Source organism: Pleurodeles waltl, chromosome 6 (genome assembly GCF_031143425.1).
Source record: "Pleurodeles waltl isolate 20211129_DDA chromosome 6, aPleWal1.hap1.20221129, whole genome shotgun sequence".
NCBI classification, from domain to species: Eukaryota; Metazoa; Chordata; class Amphibia; order Caudata; family Salamandridae; genus Pleurodeles; species Pleurodeles waltl.
Window position 1 is genome coordinate 344617466 of NC_090445.1, and position 24126 is coordinate 344641591.

At 44.0% G+C, this 24126-nt stretch overlaps 1 protein-coding gene across 1 annotated transcript in view; it reads right to left on the reverse strand.

The window, feature by feature from the left end:
• Positions 1-24126, reverse strand: part of LRP10 (LDL receptor related protein 10) — a 244297-nt gene that overhangs the window by 146480 nt on the left and 73691 nt on the right. Inside the window, exon 6 of the mRNA XM_069238242.1 lies at positions 16070-17075. Within this exon, the coding sequence (XP_069094343.1) occupies positions 16070-17075 (1006 nt within the window). The remainder of the gene's footprint in view (positions 1-16069; positions 17076-24126) is intronic.

Genomic DNA, 24126 nt, shown 5'->3' on the forward strand with positions numbered 1-24126 from the left:
GGCAGCAGCATAAAACCAGCTGGGTCATTTATTTTCAAAATGTGCAGGACTACAAACAAGTAAGTAATATTTTATTCTGTATCACATGATCTTCAGTGACCATCTCAAAATCTTGAATAGAATATCAAGCTTTAGGAAGAACATTAAATACGCTATACTATATATACAGAGACATATATAATCACTCTATACCACTCTACGACTCTCCACTCCCCCACACTCCATTTCATGACACTCTAGTCGATGACACGCCACTGTATAACAGTCAGCTCTACTGCTCGACAGGCCCCTACATTGTACAATCCGCTACTTATAATAATTTGAAGGAGGTGGATAAATTGCAGGGATATGGAATTCCTATCGCCTGATGCCCAGGACATATTGTTTGGCATCAAGGGCACCAGGTTTTCTTGTTTATTTTGTCCTTGGGACAAGCAGGAACAACCCCTTGCAGCACAAACCCTTTGGCTGCCAGTTTACAAAGAAGGGAACTGTTTGCAGTGGAGGTAATATATGTGTCCATATGTTAATGCTGTTTTAACTCGTAATTATGGTTCATTAATTAAAAGCCTTCATTATTAGGATGAGCGCCGTAAATAAACGTTTTAAGGTCACATTGCTCTACTGACAGTAGTTTCAGTAAAAAAAGTTTTTAAAAAGTGTACAAATGTTTAACAATATGAGGCTAAGTATAATGCTCCCAGATTGCTCTCTGATTAGATGCAAATGTTTGCAGAAGCTTGTAAGCAAGAGTTTTGATTGTTTGCTTTCAAAATAAAATGTTCAGAAAAAATGCAAGCAGTAAAAAAAGCGCTTTTCTACAATGCAATTTTAGGTGTTATTTCTTTGAAGTGTAATTTATTAAAAATGTGTTAATGCATAGTAGTATTTACAATATATATTCCTAATGGAAAATCAGTGTGACCATTTTCGACAAGATTATGGGAAGCATGAAAATAAACAAGCACTGGCAAAGCCAACCGATCTGACTTTTTTTGTGATTCTTTTGGTTCCGTCAATGCGTGTCTTTGTTTTCTTTTGTAACACTTTTTTGTTGTGGGAGCTGCCAGGCCCTCACCATTGTAACAAACACTGGCAAAAAGAAAAAAAAAGTTTTTGGTCTCAAAAAGCACACATGCAACCAGTGGTGTAACAAAGGTCTCGCAGCCCCCTCTAGAGTGCCCCGTCAGCACAGCACCTGCCCTGAATGAGTTTGGAGGGCGGGGAGCCTCTGTGTTCTCTGCAGGGAGGCCCCTCCAGTTTCGTTACCCCACTGATTGCCACAGTAGTTCCTGGCACTGAACAAAACTACTTTGTGTGCCAATATTCTCTTTGTGGAAGAGCAGAATGCGATCACTCACAGTAAAGCCAGCTGATAGAGAGAGAAATAAAAGTTTAATAAAAACAAAATGTCTTTGTTAATGCCAGACCTAATTAGGGACCCAATTCTTAAAGAAAGTCACAAAAGTGCACCCATGGTATATGTCTTTGAATTAGTGGCTTTCATGAATTCACAAGAGCTTACAGAAGTAGACCAGGAAACTGTACTCCTAGAAAAGATTTGTGAACTGAATTTTAGCACGAGCAAATATACGTGTGGATTTGATCACATGAAAATCTATTGAGCGTTTACAAATTCACTTTCTCTCCATCCACTTTTTTCCGCACCCTTGAAGAACTTCTACCATTGTCAGGAGTACATTTACAACTTTTCTCATTTTGGGAAAAAATTAAAGAAGAGCTGGTGAAAAACCTGAAAACATGTCAGTAGGTTTGCAAACTCAAAGGCAATCCAGCCCTGGGCTATTGCTTACAGCTTCCTCCAGCCCTAGTATGTAGATCTGCAGAAAGGTGGCAAAATAAGGAAATTGCTATAGTAGGGACAGAAACTGCAAGTATTCAAGTCCTACTATAGAAGTAGCCCTGGCATAATCTGAGAGGCTAATATCAGAGCTCTTACATAAGGAGATTGCTGCCATAATTTGTCGCCGTAATACATGGCACCAAAGGGACAAGTAGATTTAAGAAGCAACCATTTATGAAAGATACCAATACTGGATAACTGCAGTTACAGGTAAGTAACTAATTTCTTATCCAGTATAGGATCTTTCATAGATTCACATGCTTGAATCAGAGTAACAAGCAGTATCATAACATTAACATGGGTGGAGGGAATGAAAAAAAAAAACATTGTGTTTTCCCTTTCTCTCTCACTCCTAATATATTTATACACATACACACTTTTTTTTTTTTTTTTAAACAAAGAGGTAAGTAAGTATACAAATCATATCAAGACTATGGTGAAAGCATAGACATTGAGCTTGAAAAGAAAATCAGATAAATACGAGAACAAGAGATATAATAATAATAACAATAGAAAACAAAATTCTACATTACCAAGAGGCTCACCTTTACTGGAACAGGTGACTGAGAACTGCTTGGCCAACGGCAGCATCCATCTTATGGGTAGCCTGAAGACAATAGTGCTTCGCGAAGGAGTGAGTACTCTTCCAAGTAGCAGCACAGCATATTTGATCCAGCGGCACCCCGGCAAACAGAGCCGTAGAGGTTGAAACTGCTCTTGTTGAATGTGCTCTAGGTTGCCTTTGTACTTGTTTCCCTGCTGCAGAGTGGCAGAATTGAATAGTTGCCGATAGCCATCTAGCTATTGTTGCCTTTGTCACTAAAGAACCCAGACGCCCAGGTCCAAAGGAAAGTAATAATTGATCAGATTTGCGAAAAGTCTTAGTTTGCAGGAGATAAAACGTAAGACATCTCTTCACATCCAATGTGTGGAGGGACTTTTCCGCAGGAGATGTCGGATTAGAAAAATATGTTTGGAGAATAACTGGCTGATTCAGATGAAATTGAGAAGGAACTTTAGGAATTAACTATGGATTTGTTTTGAGAATGACAAAATCAGCCGTGAAACACAGAAAAGGTTGCTGTATTGTGAAGGCTTGAATTTCATTGACCCTTTTGGTGGACCTGATCGCTAGAGGGAAAGCTACCTTCCAAGTAAGGAACTTAAGATCTGTTTTATGTATGGGTTCGAACTGAGGCTTCGTTAGTTGAGAGAGCACCACATTAAGGTGCCATTTGGGAGGAGGCAACATTACTGGAGGAAAAACTCTGAATAGACCTCTCATGAACTGCTTAATCAGACGTGACAAGCAAAATGAGGCCGTAACTGAAGAACGCCTGTAGGTCAAAATTGCTGCCAGATGCACTTTAACTGAAGAGTGCATAAGCCCAGATTTTCCCAATAGCAACAGGTATGGTAGAATCTGCTCTGGAGAAGCCTCATAAGGGTGTAAGTTGTGCCGCTGACACCAACAACAGAACCTCTTCCATTTGAGTCGATATGTTTTGTTTGTGCTGATTGCTCTAACGTTAGACAGTATATCTCTGCATTCTGGGTCTATTTTAAGAGACTGAAACTCATGGAATTCAGGAGCCATGCATGCAAGAGTAGTGACACCGGATCCGGATGTAGAATCTGCCCCTGACGTATTGAAAGTAGCATTGGGATTGGAGGAAGGCGTACTGGTGCGGTTTCCGATATTAGAAGAAGGTCCGTGTACCAGCATTGCCGGGGCCATTTGGGAGCGATGAGTCTTAGGCAACAGGGTTCCCTCTTCATCTTGGCTATAACCCTGGGGATCAATGGGATGGGGGAAAAAGCGTACACATAGATCCCGGACCATTGCATCAAAAGGGCATTCCCCCAAGACCCTGGTAGGGGAAACCGACTTGCGTAAAATCGGCATTTGGCATTGTTGTTTGTTGCGAATAGATCTAGAGCTGGCTTCCTCCATGTTGCAAAAATGCGGTCTAGCTGAACTTGATTCAGCTCCCATTCGTGACAATTGCTGTGGGTTCTGCTGAGTGCGCCCGCTAGCGTGTTGCGCCCCCCTGGAACATGCTCCGCTCTCAGACAAATGTTGTGTCTTGTAAGCCAGTCCCATAGTTCCTGGGCTTCTTCTGAAAGTGTTAAAGACTTCGTGCCTCCCTGTTTGTTTATATAATACATGCTGGTTGTGTTGTCTGTCCGCACCAGCACTCGAGAACCTTCTATCCTTGGAAGGAATTCTTGCAATGTGAAGAAAATGGCTTTGAGTGCTAGGCTGTTGATATGCATTAGCCTTTGGCGATCTGACCATTTCCCCTGGATTTGGAGAGCTTGGAGATGTCCTGCCCAACCTTCCAAGGATGTGGTAATGGTAAATTGTGGGACTAACGGAATGAATGTGAAACCTTGAGAAAGAGGAGACTGGCAAGTCCACCAACCCAATGTTCTTACCATTCTTGGTGTTACAAGAATGCGATCCTCGAACGAACCTTGTAATTGGTTGCACTGAACCTGCGATTCTTCTTGTAACAGCCTCATTTTGAGACGCGCATGTGGCACCAGATTGATGGTGGAAGATATCACACCCAGGAGCGATTTGTACAACCTCACTGAAATGGACCTTCTTTTTTATATTGTTTGTGCAAGGGATGTTAGACGATGCGGGCGTTCCTGCTTAAGGAATGCTTGGTTCAGCTGTGTATCCAGAATAGCTCCGAGAAAAATCAGCCTCTGAGTGGGCGTTGTGTAAGATTTTTTTTACATTGAGTGTGAGACCTAGTTTTTGGAAAAGTGCAATACAATCTTTTGTCGCTGCTAAAGTTTCTTGCGTGGTGGGCACCTTGAGGAGCCAGTTGTCCATATATGCAAACACCTGGTGACCCTGCTGCCTGAGAGCAACTGCTACTGGTGCCAGACACTTGGTGAATATGTGCGGAGCTGATCTGAGTCCGAAGGGTAGGGCTCAGAACTGATGGTGAGTACCAGCCACTGTGAAACGGAGGTATCTGCGATGCTTGAAATGGATGGGGATATGAAAATAAGCGTTCTCCAGGTCTAGAGATGTCATTTAATCTCCACTGTTCAGGAGGTTTAATATGTCTGAAAGGGTGATCATTCTGAAAGTTTGTTTGCGAAGGTACTTGTTGAGATGCCAAAGGTCAAGAATAGGTCTCCATTCCCCTTTCGCACAAGGAAAAAATGGGAATAAAATCCTCTGCCTCTCTGAGCGATTGGAACTTTTTCTATTGCTCCCTTGAGAAGCATCAATCGGACTGCCTTTTTCAATAAATGACGATGAGGGGAAAGCGCTCCTTTTGGTGGGGTGGTTGGTGGCCTGACAGTGAATTCTAGGGTGTGGTGGTAAGCCACGATGTCCAAAATCCATTGGTCTGAGGTGATAGTCTTCCAATTGTGCAGATATCTGGTTATGCTCGCTCCAACTTCGTGTTTGGATAGGAGAGTAGCTGGTACTACTGCAGAGTCATTGTTTACGTCCTGTGTCTCTGGGCTGATGAGAAGATTTGACGGGCACCCTGTCTAAAGAAACCAGCCGTAGTTGGTTGTCTAAACAATTGTGATGGTCTGTATTGTTGGTACGGCTGAAACTGTTGAGAACGGAAATATGATCCTCTGTAGGAGGAAGAACCACTCCCCCTTGCCCCTCAGAAAGGCAGTTTCCTATATTGTAAAGAACCAAGGGACTTAGCGGTATCAGTGTCAGATTTAATGGCAAGGACAGCCTCAACTATATGCTTCACAAAAAGCATGTCTCCGTTGTATGCCATGCCCAAAACATTTGTTTGTACCTCCAGGCGAAATTAAGTGGCCTTCAACCATCCTTGGCGTCTCAGAATAGCAGCACCTGCCAATTGCCGAAACCCGGTTGAGGCTATGTCCATGGCATTATCAATGATTTCAGAAGAGGCCCGCTCCCCCTCCTGTAAAATCTTATTTGCTTCTTCCTTCTGCTCCTCAGGGATGAGATCCAGGAAAGGCGTAATATCTATTAGAACATTCGAATGTTGGCATGTCCATTGAAGACAATGGACTGCTGCGGGCTTTTACAGGCCGGTAAAAGCCCGCAGCGCCAACATTCCAATGTTCGCTTTGTTCACAGCAACAGCTGTGAACAAAGCCTCACGGAGCCCGAGGGGATTTAAATCCCCTCGGGCTCCGTGAACATTTTTTTTTTTAAATAGAACATTCTGCCCTGTGTGGCAGAATGTTCTAATAGCCTTAGAACCCACCGTAGCGGGCTCTACCGGCTATTAAAGTCCCTCTCCCTTGTTAAATGCCCTCGCCTTCGGCTCGGGCATTTAACGCGGGGAGCGGGCCTTTAATAGCCGGTAGAGCCCGCTACGGCGGGTTCTAAGGCTATAAGCACATCTGCCTGTCATACCATGCTAAGATGGCTAAGGCATTAGCAGCTCTTACCGTAATGGCCGACATGAGAGAAAAGCTTTTCCCAATCGTGTTAAGGCTCAACCATCCCTGTCAGGTGGCACTGACATGGGGGCTGCTGGATTCTTAGAACGCCTCTCCACAGCCTGTGATATCACAAAGTCTGGCTGAGGAAGCCCCGTGAGACATGCAGGAGATTCATCCGGAACCCTTTATTTTATATCAATCCGTGGCAGGACCGCTGGCACTGTAGCAGGGTTTTTCATGATCCTGACACCCTCCTGCCATAAGTGGTCAATGATCGGAATTGACCTTATCGATTTTCGTGCTTGATTCTTGAAGTCGTACAAGAAGCAATCAGAATGCTTTAATGTGATGGGTAAATGAAACCTCTCTGCTGCTCTTTCCATAATCGTATGAAACCCCCTAACGTCTTCATGACGCTATTGAGGCGGGGATGGGGTATGGATTAACATAATCCTGCCATTCGTCATGTTGAGATGGTAATTCACCCTCTTCCCTTGTTTCGTCCTCCGATGTAGAAGGATCATCTCTAGGCGGAGGAACAGCATGATGAGGTGGGGGGGTCATTGGAGGTGGAATGTCTGGGAGAGTAACAGAAGCTGTATTTGGCGGAGTAGATGGTGGTACTTCTGTTTGTGGCAGAAAGCGGCATTTATAGTCCGCCAGCATGTTCTGAAGATCCTCTATAAGTGAACGAGGCATAACGCCTGCTCCTGCGGACAATGGTAGTCTGTATAATACTGGTGTTCTGCATACTTCTGAGTAGAGGGTTGGCGATAGTATCCCTCAACCTGTTGAGTCTGATCGTCATAGTATTCGTCTTCCTCTTCCTGATATTTCACATGGAACACCAAGGGATTATGAGCCTGTCCAAAAGGTCCTTCATCATCCGAGTCCTCCATGTCTAAAAGGTGACTTGGAGGAAGAGGTGAAATGTTTGTCGCATAAGTCATGGTAGGCTTGTGGTAGGTTCTAATTTTGATGTTTGTCGACATTGTCTTCATTGACAGGAGCATCGACAATGGAACTGTAGACGGAGGAACCAGAGGCGTTGATGTTGGAAATGTCGACGGCGGGAGTGTCGACGATGAAGAAGACGTCGATGGGAGCGTCAACGATGGCAGTGTCGATGATGGAAGCGTCACTAGAGGTGATGCCGTCAACGACGCATCTGGTGAGGTCTTGGACGTCTCAGAGGGCCTCGCAGACGAAATTGGCCCCAGCATGAAGATGGTCTCATCGATGATACAGTGATGACGGTAGTCGTCGACGATGTTGCAGTCGAGAGTGACTTCGTTGTTGATGACAAAACAACTGGAGATTTGTGCCCCTTTTGTTTCAGTGGCTTACAGAGGGTAGCTGGAGCAGAGGAAGCTACCTCTGAAGAGGGTTGCTTTTCTCTTTCACTCTTTTTGGATTCCTTAGAGTGATGATGCATTTTTAGGGACTTCCTTCTATCCTCAGAAGTTCCCTCAAGAGATCTAGCACTCTTATGGGATTTAGGAGCAGAGTCACTGTCCTCATCAGATGATGATCTCTGAGCTTTGGTTTTCTGTAGCCACAATACCAATCTTCCCTCTCTGTCTCTCAGAGTTTTTGGTGGAAAAGTATGACAGATCTTACAGTCCTTTGCCTTATGAATGGGATGAAGGCAATAAATACAGTTTTTATGTTGATCATCTACATGAACTCTGTTTTTCCCACAGGTCTTACAGGGGCGAAAGAGGCCTTTAGAATCAGACATAATTTTGGAAATAAGAAAATCCAAACCTTCTCTGAAAAATAAACTGTAGAAATAACTGAGCAGAGCTCAGGGAGACTCCCTTCACACTCGACGTGCGGTGAAGATGCGAGGAAGGGCACTTCTCTTGGGAGTGTTCGAGAGGGTGCTGTCGCCTGATTGGCTGTGATTCAGGTTTGGTCCATCTTATATAATGACATGGACAATCTGTCAAATTTAAGCCTGTTTTGCATTACAAACGCTATGGTCAGTTTGGTTATTGCTATGTACTGCTTTTTAGGATACTGTGGGACTCCCACGTCGACGACGGAAGAGATTTAAGCATGTGAATCTATGAAAGATCCAACACTGGATAACCCCTGCTCCATACATCTTTTGCCCATTTCGGAAATACATTGGTTTCCTTGAGATCTACTTTTCACTATTTATATTTTACCAAATTAATTGCTCTATATTCGGTACACAAAGAAAAACATTGCAAAGAGCAGCGCAGCTATTACTCTGGGTACCTTGGGCTCTTAGTGAACCTATAAGCCCTAATATTTTTGCACATGAGGGGTCCCACATGGGCCCTCTCCATCTCTCCTATAGGGTCAGGATCTCTCCTGTAACCTGAGCCCTTATGTCACTTTTTGTGTTTTTTTCCTCCCACCATCGTGATGCAAGAAAGAAAATGGCAGCTGTGACTTTCCTTCTCAGGGTGCAGCCAGCCAATCAGAGCCTTGCTTTCCACCCAGATCTACAGATCCTCCACAGGTAGATTCATGTCCCTAGATATCTATATATGTTTTTCTTTAATAACTCAAAAGTGACTGAACAGGTTTACACCAAATAACAAAAAAGGGCTCTTTCTGGACCTAAAGATACCTTTCTGTCAAATTTGGTGTAATTCCGGCCAGCAGTTCGAGCTGCAGTCGTGCTCAAAATCTCTATCGGAAATTGCATGAGGAAAAAGCTTTTTGGATGCGCATCTGGTATATCGTCATAAAAGCAGTGACTTTAGCATGCTTCAGATGAATTGCAACTGTACTACATGCTTTTTTACCAGCATAGTCAAATTTGTAACTCTCTTTTTTGGGGGTTGCTCTTGTCTCTGGAGCAAACTCCTAACTGAAGTGACAATGACAGAATGCAGTTTTGGATCAGTTTTTTTTTATAAAGTGTGAACCTTGATGCTGAGCTTTATACTTTTTAAATAACCTGGGCAAAGCAGCCTCAACTGTTAGCGGTGACAAGATTGTTTTCTTGTGCAACACCCAGGACGCCTGGGACCAAAGTGAGCAAGGGATTTGGAGCTGCCCTTGCATGAAGTGCCTCAAGAAAAGCAGAAATAGTTGTTTTTTAAGACTCCACAGGGATATTTAGCTTAGCTGCATATCTAGCCAAAACCTTCTAGAAGGCATTGATATTATCCGCAGGGGGGATATTTGTGCAGGAGAACCTGCAGGTGATGTCAGAACGGAAAAAAGAGTGTGAATCAGCTAAACAACAAAATAATGATTTCGACTTTGAAGGTGAAGTGGCAGCTTTTCTTCCTTAGTGAATGCATCTAGATTCCCTGAGAGATAAAGGAGTCTCGGCAGAATGAGACATGGAGGAGACAGAAGTCATCTTGGAGACCATCCTCAGAGGAGACAGCTGTAGTGGTCGAAAAGGCTCTCAAACAGGATCCTCAAAAGAATGATAGACCTAACTGACCTAACTGGTAAAAAATGAGGATCTGGTGTTAAAGGTAGTCTCGCTGAATGAGGAGGTTTAGACTCCAACACAACAACGGAACTGGACTTCTTCTGTAGGGGTGAAGCTGACAATCTGCCAAATGAGAGTTCTCTGGGGAGAAATGAGTGGACTTTATGGAGAACGCTACTGGAAGAGATGATCTTGAGACCTTCATATGTGGTTGCGGTAACTGAGAGAACTGCACACAGGAATGTAGCGAACACACTGGAGCCTGTATTCAACTGAGTTTATGTGACATTGATGGAAGTTTTTTTGTCACTGAATGTGAATGTGTTCTTTCAAAAGCAACTGTTTTTGCTGGTGTTAAATGATGGCGTCCCAGCAGCAACGCTGAAGTGTTGCACCTAAAGGTCTTTGACACCCAAGGCGGTTGGGAGTGTGGTTTTGGTATAAAAAATAATCGTTTTGCCTCCGACAACGGTGTCCTCAATGTCAAAGATGCAGCATGCTCTAAGGACCCATAGCCTTTGTTTCTAGGGAGGTGGTGGGAAGATGTTGAATCCACCTTTAAGGACGAGCATGTCAGGTCTGAGACTCTCGACTTTAACAGCGTTGATGTCTACTTCAAATGACATCCAGAGCAGTGATGCCAATGATGGGCTCCTTAGCCTCGCCTTTTCTTCGATGATCTCGCTCCTGAGGAGCCTTACCAGAACGTGCTTACTCAGGAAGGAATGCCTGAGAGGCTATCTCATTCAGCTTTTTTCTTTTTTTTCTTTCCTCCTCTGCCTTCACATTCTGAGACATCATGCAAAGCCTGATGTTGTCTCTGTCCTTCAGAGTTCTCTTGGACATTTTCTGGTAAATACTACAATCCTTCACTGTATGGAATGATGAGAGACATACAATAAAGACCTTTGGGTAGGTCTGTAACTGTTTCTTTCTCCCACAAGAGGGACACTTCTCAAACAGAGAAGGCACTTTGTGTGGAAAATTGGTCCATAAGATGGAACAAAATATTCCATTCCACAGAGAGCTGCCTAAAAATGGTGAGTAAAAATAGAAAAAGGTCTCTTAAAACGACTTCTGAGGGAAAACTGGAGATATAAAACCTCATATGTGGTCAGATCCCTCTTACTAGGGCCAGAAACAAATAACTGACTAGTTGAAGCAAACTGCCAGCACAGTGCATTATGGATAGGAGAATCACCTGGAACTCTTAAAGGGAACAGACTTGTTACTTTGTTTAAAACACAAGTCTGTCAGGCTGCATTTTGTTTTTCACAATTTCAACTCTCCTTTGTCTCGAAGATGTTGTAAAGTAATCTTGAAATGCTACTAGAGTGAAGTTATTCATCAATTCCAGAAAAGTCCAGTCTCTGATACACTGCTGCAGGGTGTAACTCAGCCTATTAACAAATGGACATATGTAACATACACTGTATCTTATGGACAACACATATATTTTAACATGCGCTGATTCCACGCAGACAGCGCAAAATATTTGAAGCATTTATAACAATCAAAATATCCTTTGATGCAGACTTTAATTTATATTAATCGTACATAAAATGATCTTATGCGGATATCCTGAACATATGGCACGCCGTGACCCACTCCAGACTGGTAGTAAGGTACTGGACTGTTTTCCAATGTTTGCTTGTTCCTATAGGAATCTGGTTTAGCTCATCAAGACATAATCTGTTTAGAACAACATTTCAATATATCTAACCACAAAACATATGTGAGCTAAAGTTTCCTATTTTCTCTGAAGCATGGATGTTCTGAATTTCCTACTGGGAAATTTTATGCATCTGGTCTAGGGACTCAAACCTTTAGAAGCCGGGTCTGTTCTACAGAAGAGAAAAGTTTAACAAGTATACATTAATTAGGAGTCTGGAAATTAATTGAGCCACAAGCAAAACAACCTGCATGATTACAGAAGGAGAGGAGAGCGCGTCACTCGGCCGTTTTCGAGTGGCATAAGCAAGGTTTATTCTTTAACTCTTTAACTATTGCGAATTTCTAGTTTTTATTTTCTCTGTTTTATTTAACTTTTAAACCTTTTTTAGCACACAATGCATCCAGGGTGGGGAGAATATTGGGGGAGAGTTGTGCTGTTTTTTAACAGGCGCTGGACCTACCCATTTACTTTATTGGTAGGCAGGCTTTTCTCTAAAGCCTGCGCCGGAAGTGAGGGTCAGTTAGAGCCCTCTTTCCGGTTTTGTTTTCAGAGTCGGCTGTACCGCGAGTTAGCGGTCCAGTTGACGCAGGGTTTCTTGGCCCAGCGCCATAAATGAACACAGCTGAGCGGACGCGCAGCGGACGCGTGCAGCGATCGCGTCTAAGGCAAGCCCGTCTGCGCCCGTCCGTGCCCAGCGGCCAGAGATGCTGCCCTTTTGTTTAAAGGTGGCACCTTTGGGGTTCAGTGGCGATATTAAGGATAGGAGCAAGCCATGTAAGCATAAGGCACCTTTGGTCCATGAGGTAGCTTGGACTTGTGAGGAATGCAAATGGACTGTACAAGCACCATTAACCTTGTATGAGGCCAGAGCTCAACATAAGAGGCCTAGGGTGTCGGTAATGGCAGCTCAGAAAAAGAAGGAAGTGCACGACCAGCCGCTCTTGTAAGCTTTGTTAAATGTTCGATCACTCCCCAAACATAAATTGGAAATCTGTGAAATGATTGATACCTGGCATATTGACTGCCTGTTCTTAACTGAAACCTGGGGCAAAATAGAATCAGATCCTGATTTTGTGGCCGCATCCCCCCCTGGTTACACTTATCACAGATTAGATAGGGCCCACAATAGGGGCAGGGGCCTGGCTATTATCTGTAGGGCGTCTCTAGTGTGTGCTTGGACTGGCCCCTCTGCGGAAACTTGTGAGGCAATGATTTTTACAATTTTCAAGAACAATAGAGTACTGTTGGAGGGCCTTTTGATTTATAGACCGCCGGGCCCTCCTACAAAGTTTGTACAATCCTGGGTTAAGTTGATGGAACGTTTGGTTCTGTCCCCAAAAGCAATAATATTAAGTGATTTTAATATTAATTTTGATGAGGTTTGTACTCCTATGGTCAGGGAGTTCTTAGATTTGATGGAGGCCTTGGACTGGACCCTCAGAGTATCAGCAGCTACCCATAGGGCAGGACACATATTAGACGGGGTCTTTGTTCGTACCTCTTTACAGATGGCGATAATTAACATCCAGTTAAGTTGGACTGATCATTATCTGCTAAATTTCAAAATAAACAGCACGCACTCTCCTGCGCTAGGCGATGTGAAATGCAATGCTTTTAGGCCATGGAAGCAGATTAAAGGGGAAGAGTTAGTCCCGGCCTTGGAAGATGGCTGGGATAGAGCCAAGAAGCTAGCCCTGCCCCTGCTTGATAGTATTCAGCACAGGGTTAAGTTGGCCATGGCTCAATTGGCTCCCCCTAAGATTCGGAAGCCTGGCAGTGAGAAGAAGCTCGGTCAACCCTGGTTTACTAGAGAACTTAAATCTTTTCAGAGAAAATATCGACAACAGGAGCGCCGATGGAAACTAAATTCAACTCCAGAAGAAAGGGCGATTTTAAAGTCTACCCTTAAGGCGTACAAAGCGGCGCGGTTTAAGGCCAAATCTAATTTTTACACTGCCAAAGCAAAGGAGGCGCAAAATGCCCCTAGAAAATTATTCAAGGTGATGAAGGCGCTATCAACCCTTGAGGTCATCTGATTTGGAAAATTCTCAAGAATTTTGTGATAAGGTAGCTGGGCATTTTGAAAATAAAATTCTACAAATACACACTAATTTAATTCATCATGAGACTGCTAGGGCACTCCCGTCGTGGGAGCATACTGATTCCAAAGCTAGTTGTAAAGTGCTATCTGACTTTCATATTCCAACCCAGGATGTCATTAGAATTTAGAGATTAAATCAGGCTCCCCTTTGGATCCTTGCCTCCCCCTCTATCTTTCAATTAGCCCCCGACATGATAGCATGGGCATTAGAACCCATTTTTCAGGAGGTTCTGACATCTGGAGAGTATCCCCCTGTTTGGAAAGAAACTATAGTGGTTCCCCTTAAAAAGAAGCTTGATGGAGACAGCCAAGATCTCAATAATTTACGGCTAATTGCACTTCTCCCCTATCCGGCTAAGATTCTAGAAAAAATCTTGAATTTGGAATTAGCTGAATTTTTAGGGGAAGTGGGAGCCTTTGACACCTCTCAACATGGTTTCAGAAAGGGGGATAGTACGGAGACGGCCTTGATCTCATCTTCCGAGGCCATTCGGAAATTGGTGGATGAGAGTCAAGGGGCTATCCTAGTACTATTAGATTTATCTGCGGCATTTGATTCCATCTCCCCCCCCACTTGCTGATGTCTCGCGTTGGCCAAGTTGGGGTAAGAGAGAGAGCCTTCAAGCTTTTGGAATCTTTCCTTACTAACGGATGGACCACTGTAAGTTGTGGTGATTTTAGATCCTCACTTTATTTATTACCTTGTGGAATCCCTCAGGGGTCTTCCTTGAGTCCTACCCTGTTTAATGTGTATGTTGCCCCGCTGGCCAGTCTGATCCGCTCCTTTGGTTTCATCCCATCCTCATATGCGGATGACACTCAGCTCATCATACCTGGAAAAAAATCTTGGGAGGAGATCGCGGATCGGTTTAATAACTGTATGCAAGCGGTTAGCAACTGGATGCAGACTAATTGGCTGAAAATGAATGCCACCAAAACTGAAATCCTTTGTTTTGGATTAGGAAAAGAGCTATGGAACTCACGTTGGTGGCCCTCAGAATGTGGCACGCTCCCTGTCTCTTCTACGGTCAGTAGAAATTTAGGCATTCTATTCGATGACTGCCTATCTTTCAAAAACCAGGTAAATCATATTTTAAAGACTTGCCTTTGGTTTATTAAAATGCTCAGGAAAAATTCTAGCGTTGGTGATGTCTAAGGTAGATTATTGCAATGCCTTATTTCTGGATTTGGATAAGGCCTCGATCAATAAACTGCAATTGGTACAGAATGCAGCCGCTAGAGCGGTTTTGAACCTCTCACAGCAGGTATCTGTTAGAGAGGGCCTCAAACAACTTCACTGGCTTCCGGTGGCTCAGCGTATTATGTTTAAATCACTGTGCCTGACGTATAAGGCTGCTCATGGGATTGGTCCTCGCTACCTACCTCCAAGCTTTGCTGACATGTTCCCAAGAGAAATTTGAGGTCTTTGAATGCCTATCGAATTCAGGTTCCCTGGACTTATAAAGTCAAATGGGGGGACAAAGCTTTTACCGTGGCTGCTGCCAAAAGTTGGAACTCGTTCCCCCTGAAAATTCGGCAAGAACCGTGCTATTTAAGATTTAGGAAATTGGTCAAAACAAGGCTCTTCCCCCGATAGTAGCTACTTAGGATCCTCCTCTCCTTCTACATTAGTGCTTCAATGCTCTTTGTGAGTCGGAATGCCCATTACAAAAACGGCATACATACATACATTGCCACTTGTAATGATAAATACTTTCTTGTTGTCTCTGTAGCCTGTTAAACTATTTTCGGACAATTAAACGTGATTGGAAACCAAGGTTTCCGTATCCTCGCCATTTTATGTTTAGATAAATAAAACAGCTTTGTGTATATAGTGGAAAGTACACCCTTTTTTGTGGTTTGATGCAAATAATAATTTTTATTATTGCAATCTAGGATTATTTTGGCCTTGAAAAACTGCATATTAACTCAAAACATGTATTGAACACAGCAAGCCTAAAAAATTGATTTAAAAAATAAATAACCGAACTGCAAGACTTACGGTATAAAAATTTAAGCATATGCCCCTATGATCTTTTAACTGACAGCCAGTACAAAGTGGCCTGAAGAATCAAGTCAAAACCATAATACTGCTGACTTTAGCAAACCATTATTTAGAGGGCAAGCATATCATCATAAGCAATGCACAATGTTTAACTGCAAGTAGTTAAATGAACTTTCGGACTAGATTATTGAGTTTACTCTCCAATGACTGGAGGAGGACACTCTAAGACCAGAAGCTATGAGAGAAATGCTTGCCTAGATTTTTGCATCCCCTATGGAAAGACAATTCACTCTAAAAAAATCTGTGGTGTGGATAGGGAGATCAGTGGCTAGATCCAATCTTAGTTTTCAATAGAGATGGCATTAAAGCACTATATTATCATAGGGGCTGAGAAAAATACTGGCATGGGCTCATATAACCCTGTTTGGATATTTGCTTACCTGGGACAACAGAATAAAACCCTGCAACGATCACCATGCTCTCCTATCGAGTACAGACCTATCACTAAACCACAGAAAGTTATACAGAATTCTAGATCTGGCCCAGATTCATCCCTCCTTTATGCCCCTATCAACCCATACCTGTAGTCACGGGTCCGGATGGCATACAGCTTGCAAGTACATCCTAGGGCAATGACCAGAAGCAGGCCACAGATGAGACTCCCAATCACTGCGGCAGTCACCACTTTACGTGGCAGTGCATAGGAGCAATGGCGTTCGTCACTCCCATCCATACAGTCCGCCTGCCCATCGCAAACCCAGGTCTCATAGATACAGCGATCATTGTCACAGTGGAAGTTCCCCGGCTGACATGAGGAACAATGCCGCTCATCACTACCATCGGCACAGAATGTCTGGTAGTTGCAGCGATCTGCCAAGGTGTAACATGTACCACCCCTACCACCGCATGGAAAGCGTTGTGGCGGTGGGGAGACCCTGTTTTCAGTCACATCAAAGTTATAGCAGACAGGACAGTAGGCCTCATCCTTGCCATTGTCACAGTCCCACAGCCCATCACACCGTTGGGTATCTGAATAGCACCCCCCTTCTCCTCCGACCCCATGTGCACCACAGGGATGATCCCAAGGCAAGCAGTAACCACGCACACGGTAAGTGGCATTAAAGCCACGGCCCGGATTGGAGGATCCAGTATGATAAATGACTACCATCTTACTACCAGAAGATTCAACTGTTACAGGCTTGCCATTGCTCATCGAGTCCAAAGTACGCAGCAGGTGACTGGGATCCTCCAATGGCCCATCATAGACCAAGACCATATCAAAAGGCCCCAATTCCAAAGCAGCAAAACTGAGCACTAGGCCCTGGCTGTCATGCGGATCCAGTATCCAGCGGCACCTGTAGGGCCCTGGTGTGCGATAGGGGTAACTTAGGTAGCCTGGTGTAGAGAAGACACTGTAAAAATCATCCAGAGTCAGGTTGCAGTGTGGTGGCTCCGGGGCCACGGCATGGCCACAGCTTTCCTCATCTGACAGGTCCCCGCAGTCATCCACTCCATTGCAGTGACGAATCGCAGGAATGCACTTATGGTTCAAGCACTGGAACTCCTCTTGCAGGCAGAGGACCAGATCTGTAGAGGCAAGAATAGGTAATGAGAACAGATGACTGAGAACAGCTCTTGCATACCTACTCAAATTTGTCATCTTGCTTTTTCTTGAGCTCCAGGTGCTGAGTTATCTTTTCTGCAGTCCTCTTCCCTCTGTATCATACCCACTATCATCCCCATCTGCTGATTGGTATTGAGATGACTTTCTTACTGACATCCTTCCTTTAGTCCCTGCTCTCTTTCTCTCCTCACTACAGCCACATTCTCCAGAGTGATTCATTTCATGCAGCCAAGTTAAGCCTGCTTTCATTCTGGTGTGCAGTCCCAGTGTCACATGCTGTGTGTGTACTCCTTGATTCCCCCCCCCCCCCAATCTCTACTTTCCTGCTGTCATTCTTTCTGGTCTCTCAGCAGTCTTGCACTCTTCTCTAGCCCAGTTTTCCTGTTTTAATATTTTTTTCAAACCTCTTAAGGTTTACTGGATACTTGGAGTGTTTCCACAAACCCACATCTGACAGTATGTGTGTTTTTATTACTTCTAACCAGTGGTAAGGGTAGCTTCAAGAGTCTGACTTGAAGTTATCCATAGGCTATCCAAAGAGTGAGAAGCCACCTTATGGTGCCCCACAGTACTCTGTAAAGCATGAGAGAGCTAGAGGGAAAATGAGAGAGAGAGAGAGCTAGAGGGAAAATATGAGAGAGAGAGAGAGAGAGCTAGAGGGAAAATATGAGAGAGAGAGAGAGATAGAGGGAAAATATGAGAGAGAGAGAGAGAGAGAGAGAGAGAGAGAGAGAGAGAGAGAGAGAGAGAGAGAGAAATATGAGAGAGAGAGAGAGCGCTAGAGGGAAAATGAGAGCGAGAGAGAGAGAGAGAGAGAGAGAGAGAGAGAGAGAGAGAGAGAGAGAGAGAGAGAGAGAGAGAAAAAAAAGTGTGCGCACCATACACTAGCTAACAACTCTAGTGACCAGACAACTTGTCTTTCTAGATTTTCTAATTTGACAATGCCGTATTCCACATAAGAAGTCTGTTCTCTTAAATGTCGTCACCTTTAACTTTCTGTCTCGATAAAGATCAAAAACATAAAAAAGGAGCTCCAGCTTTGTTATCTTCATGATAGCTTAGGCAACAGGGACACCGTCTGATTTAAAAGTATTCATGCAGTTGTGGCTTAAGAAGCCTTCTGTGGACCTTTTATTACCATCCAACTTTCCACCTGTTTCATCGTTGTGCACTGTGAGACATTGTGGTAGGGTGGTCAGAGACTACTGGGCAATAGCTGGTATGAGTACTGTCATTTACCACTAGTGTCTGATCAACAATACTACTGTATTCCAACTGGTCTAACTGAACAGGCTAAGTACTCCCTTTTAGGAGGGTAGAGAGGATGAGGGGGTCAAGTCACTCTCCAAGAGGTAGAGAAGCATAGAGACTCACAATAAAATTTAACAAAATAGATAACTGTTAATAAACTAGACATCCAGTCTGTACTTTAATTTCAGAAAGCAGAGGACTTTAATTAGAGGCACATAAAAAATAAAATCACTTAAAATATGATCTGCAAAGAGAACCTAGCACCTTCCGGGCCAGAGATCCAACTCCAAACATGTTCACAGCTCCCTCACATTAGGTGCTAGAAACTTTAAGCCCTATGTTTAATGATATTCCATGGGGGAAGCTTCAGGCCCATTCAACAATGTTCTGGAAGGCTTAGCTCTTCATTCGTGCAAAGGTTTGAATACAGAATACAGACACGCATAACTGCATTAAGGCTATTCTTTTATCTAGCCACCAATGGTTTTAAAAGATACTCTTTCATGCCTCCAAAACACTCAAATGTTCCTTCAGTCCTTTGGGAGAATAACAGTGCGTTTGCCTTCTACAATGCATGGGCTTCTTCACCTGCTGGCCATGCTGAAGTTATTTTTGCGTTTTATGTGTATTCAGTCATCTGGAAGCTCCCGATCCCAATGGAGATGGGTAACACCCAGAAAAAGGGTGCTGTGGGCTTTGTGGAATGAGATACCTTGCTCTGTTTGGGTTATTTGCAAGTGGGATATTTCCCTGCCTGCAGTACAGAATACATCATAGCAGCTGTTATTTATGGAGGACATCTACTTTCAGAATGCAACAGGGCTGCAGCACTTGCAATGCCCTACCTATTAGTAGTGTCTGATGCAGTCTTAAATTCCAAATTGCATCTGGTTAAAATTCAGGACAGGGTCCAGGCACCACTCCTTTCATTCACTGCTGTATGGAGCTTCACAGAAATTGTTTCCTAGTTCAGTTCTGCATAAGCACTTATGTGGCACCTCTGAAATAAAAAGGTTTCATTTAGAGCTTTAATATTCATTTTAGTATGTACGCTCAAGAGATCCAGGTTGCCCTGAGGGTGAGTAGGGGGTCTATGTTCCCTGGATGATGACTTACAACAGTATATGTGCAAATGGAGCAGAATGACGGCTAATCTCTATAAACCAACGTTCATGTTTAGATTATTTTGACTCAATCTGGACCTCATAAGCACCACATCATATTTTTTATTTTTTATTCACTGCCTTCACTCTGTAGGCAGTTAATGGGTCAGCCATGTGATTTTTAACCCTCAAGTCGATGAAGCACATTCTTCCTCTTGGCACCCATTAAACTTTAGTGAATGTTGTGACTTTTATAGATTATGGAAAACATTTTTTATTTAGGCTTGCCTAAATATCCATCAATTGCTGATTTTGCACTAGATGCCTGAAGTGCAACAAGTAGGCCCAGAAGAGGGTCATCAAACTCACTGTGCCACAGGACTCAAGCAGTATCCCACTGAGGAGTACTAAGGGGGTCAAAACTGGTCTAGGATCACTTGTGAAGGGGACATGGCCTGGCAGTTTGGGCTAGACTGTTCCTATTATGACAAGACTAAGATTTGCATAAGTCAAGTCTCTATCTAGAATGGCACAAAGGGCAAAAAAGGATAGTCTGGAATGTGGCCACCGAACAATTGTCAGTGGCTGAAATTATTTTAAGCATTCTTTACATCACTTGTTGTTTTTGCAGCTTTGTCTGGTAGGCATTAGTACTAGATTTTAGTCTCCTGTTGCTTTCCTACATCACCAATACACAAATTCTACCCTACACTGGACCGTCATTAAGTGTTTTCCAATGGTTAACCACGCTGGGGCTAGCTCCCTTTCCCCAAAAATATACGTTAGAGGGGCCAGTCTATTAGCAATTTAACAGATCATCATATGTGGCAATCTGAGACCACCAAATTTCAAAGAGGCATACAGTTTAGAGCTTTTCAACTTTATTCACCAACAACTTCAAACAGAATATTTGAAGTACATTTCAATAACCCTACAGATTTTTCTGGGGATGGGTATGGCTAACATTCTAAATACATAACTGAACTTAGCTGCCATGTTCATCTTAAAGACCTAAACTTTTACCCATAATGACAGATCTACTAACATCCACCAATGAAAGTCATCCAGTACTTTCAGTCTAAGTGGGTCTATTCCATCTCTGACCATATCCCTTACACCAGTGGCACAATAAATTACCAAGTACTTTAATGGGGGCAGGCATCCACCTGAAAGGGTATGAGGTAAACATCCCCACTATCAGGTGGAAATGTCTAAGGAAGAGTTTCACTTTGTCCTCCAGATAATCGTGTAACCCAAAAAGTGGGAGAAGCAGTCAGTAGTGAGCAATGCAGCTGGGATGAAGGCCAATGGGTTAGAGAGTGGGATAAGAAGGTAATCAGTATACAGAAATGCATTTTTACTTAGGAAGGGCCACTTCCTGCCTGTGCAGGGTACATAAAGTGAGTGCTGGACCTGGCCCTTTCTACCAGGGCACCCCAGATTTGTAATTCCTGAATCAATTTTTATTATCTTTTAGGACTCTGTAACCAGTGGGAACGTGTTTGTGCTTGCCCCCTAACATGGTAAAACTGGCCTGATTGGTGCATTTAATTTACTTGCTGGTCCCTAGTAAATGGTACTACATGTACCTGGGTGCTGTAAATTGAATGCACCTAGTGGGCTGCAGCACTCAATGTGCCACCCACCAAAGTAGCACTGTAGAACATTTCTCAGGCCTGCCCTGCAGCCTATAGTGCAGTCTTTAACTGCCTTTTCGACATGGCAAAATACATCTTTTGCCAGGCCTAAACCATCCCTTTTAATACTTACAAGTTACCCTTAAGGTAGGCCCTAAAGGAGCATAGGACAGGGTGCATGGTATTTAAAAAGTATGGCATTTGGGTTTAATTTTACACGTGCCGACAGTGAAAAACTCCTAAAGTTGTTTTTCACTGCTGTACTGTAAGGCGATCTCTCCCACAGACTAAATTTGGGTTACTTTATTACACTTAATAAGCGATAACTTCAGGTTGGGACCAGATAGAGATATGCTGTTTACGCTCAAATTACTTGTGATTAAAAATCTGTTTTAATTACGAAGTCAGTTTTTAAGTTACTTTTTGGAAAATGACACTTTTAGAAAGTTGGCATTTTTCTGCTTAAACCAAATGACTATGATTGGCTCTCCTGGGTTATTTTATGTATTACGTCCAGATATGGGAGACAAAAGGGCCTTGTGACTGGGGCACGGTGTTGCTCTCCTGAGCAAGATTCCTGGGGTGTACTCAGCATTCCTGAACTTCAAGGGGCAGCCTCAGGGTGTATCTACCCTCTTCCTGACATCTAAGGAGTCTCTGCATTGCCACTGACAAATGCAGCTTACACCTATGCCAGCACCAACTGGACCTGCCTGAGCCTTGCTGGCCTCTTCTAGAGTGTGTCTTAATTTCCAAAAGGTGCCACCCAGGTCATGTACCCTTGGCTGGCATCAGAGTGTACTCTTCCTGAAGAAAAGGGGAAGATACTGAAGTTTTGGGCTCCATGCGACTGGATACTGCCCTCTTTGTGCTGAGAATCAACCGCCCACAACATCTGCCAAAGCAAAGCTCCCGCGAGACCAGCTCTTCACACTACAGCAGTGACCATCCGGAACATCTGACCTGCTTCTCACGCAGACAACTTTGAACTTACGGCCCCTGTGAACGGCGCTCTTCACACAGACTTGAAAAGGTAACTCTTCAGTGAGACAAACTTGGTCCTTTTACCCGACACATGCTCCTTCACAGTAGGCCTGAACTTGTTACTTTCTTCTGGTCCAACTTGATCAGATAACCCCGAGTGGCGTTTTGTGCTTTTTAGTGCTATTTTCACTTAACATTTTATGCTACCAGAGGGTTGAAAACAGGTTTATTTAGTGACTTTTGTTGATCACCCTGACAAGGATAGTGTTTATTATTTGAGTGGGGTTTTCACCCCTCTCAACTAATAACCCAATTTCTTACAGTGAGCATCACTCTAAGCCTGTTGGCCAAAACTGTAGCCAATATGTTTAGGTCAATTATTCATCAATCAATCAGCATTCATAAAGCACAACACTGTCATCCCTAGGGGTATCTGGGCACTGAGGGTGCTGTGTCATCGTCGAAAAGCCAGGTCTTGAGTTTCTTCCTGAAGTCCGCCTGGGAGGGTGCTGGTGTGATGTAGAAGAAGGAGCAGCCCCTGCTGAGGTCCCGACGGATGCACGAAGATGTATGTGCGAGGGTGAGTAAAGAAGAGTGCAGGTGTCTTGCAGGCAGGTGGAAGCCGATGGCTGATGTATGACGGTCCTTGATTGTGTAGAACTTTGTAGCCGTGCACAAGGATCCTGAACTGGCGTCTCTTCTGAATGAGGAGCCAGCGGAGGTTTTTGAGATGGGTGATGATGTGGGTCCTTTTGGGGAGGTCTAGGATGAGTCTTCTGAGGAGCTGGGAAGGGACTCCGGGACAGAGAGCATTGGCGTAGTTGAGGCAGCTGGTGACAAGGGCCTGCATGACAGTCCTTCTGGCGTTGTTTGGGATCCATTTAAAGTTTCTGCAAAGCATGCAAAGGGTAAGGAAGCAGGAGGGGGTGACTATGTTGATTTGGCATTTCATAGTTTGTTGGCTGTCGAGAATGATACCAAGGTTGCATGGGTGGTCTTTTAGGTGTGGGGTACTGGACCGAGCTTGGCTGGCCATCGGCTGTGGTCACAAATGAAAGTGTTGTTCCCAAAGATCAGTACATCTGTTTTGTATGAGGTGAGTTGTCTCTCATCCATTTGGCTACGTCAGGTCCTTGTGAGTGAGAGTATTAATTGCATGTCATCAGCTAAGGAGATTATGTTGAGTCTGTGAGATCTGACGATGTTTGCTAGGGGGTCATGAAACTGTTGAACAGGGTGGAGCTGAGAGATGATCCTTGGGGTATGTCGAACATGATGTGTTGGAAGCAGAGGTGGAGGGAGGCAGTTGGATGCTCTGTGAATGTCCTGTAAGGAAGATGCAATCCACTTGAAGGCGTTTTGGGGTATCCAATGTTGTGGAGTCTGTCGATGAGGGTGTGGTAGGAGATGGTGTTGAACAAGGCAGAGAGGTCAATAAAGATGAGGGCCACCGTTTCTCCATAGTCGAGAACAGTTCTGATGTCATCTGTGGCAGCAATCCACACGGTCTCAGTACTGTGCTTAGCACGGAATCCTGATTGTGAGGTGTTGAGTAGGTGGTTTTGTTCTAGGTATTTGGTGAGCTGTTGGTTGATGGCTTTCTGGAGTACTTTGGCTGGGAAAGGGGCAGGGAGATTGGTCGGAGATTTTTTAGATTGCTGGGGTCAGCAGAGGGTTCCTTTCGAAGGGGTCTGACCTCTGTGTGTTTCCACCTATCAGGGAAGGTTGCTGTGGAAATGGAGGTTTTGAAGATGCTGGTAAGCTCCATAGCGATAGGGTAGGTTCCCAGGTTGAAGAGATGGTGAGGGGAAGAGGTTGGTGGGCGCCCTGGAATGGATGGACGACATGATCGTCAAAGTGGTGAGCGACAACCAGGTGGTGATCGTCCGGCTGGTGTTCAGTGGTTAGTTGTTGGTTGAGGTTATGGAAGCTGTGAGTGGTGGGTTGGTGATCAAAATTGTTCTAGATGGTGGTGATCTTGCTGTGAGTTGGCTAAAGGGAGGTGTAGTGGCCTAAGGTTATGTAAGAGAGCTAATTAT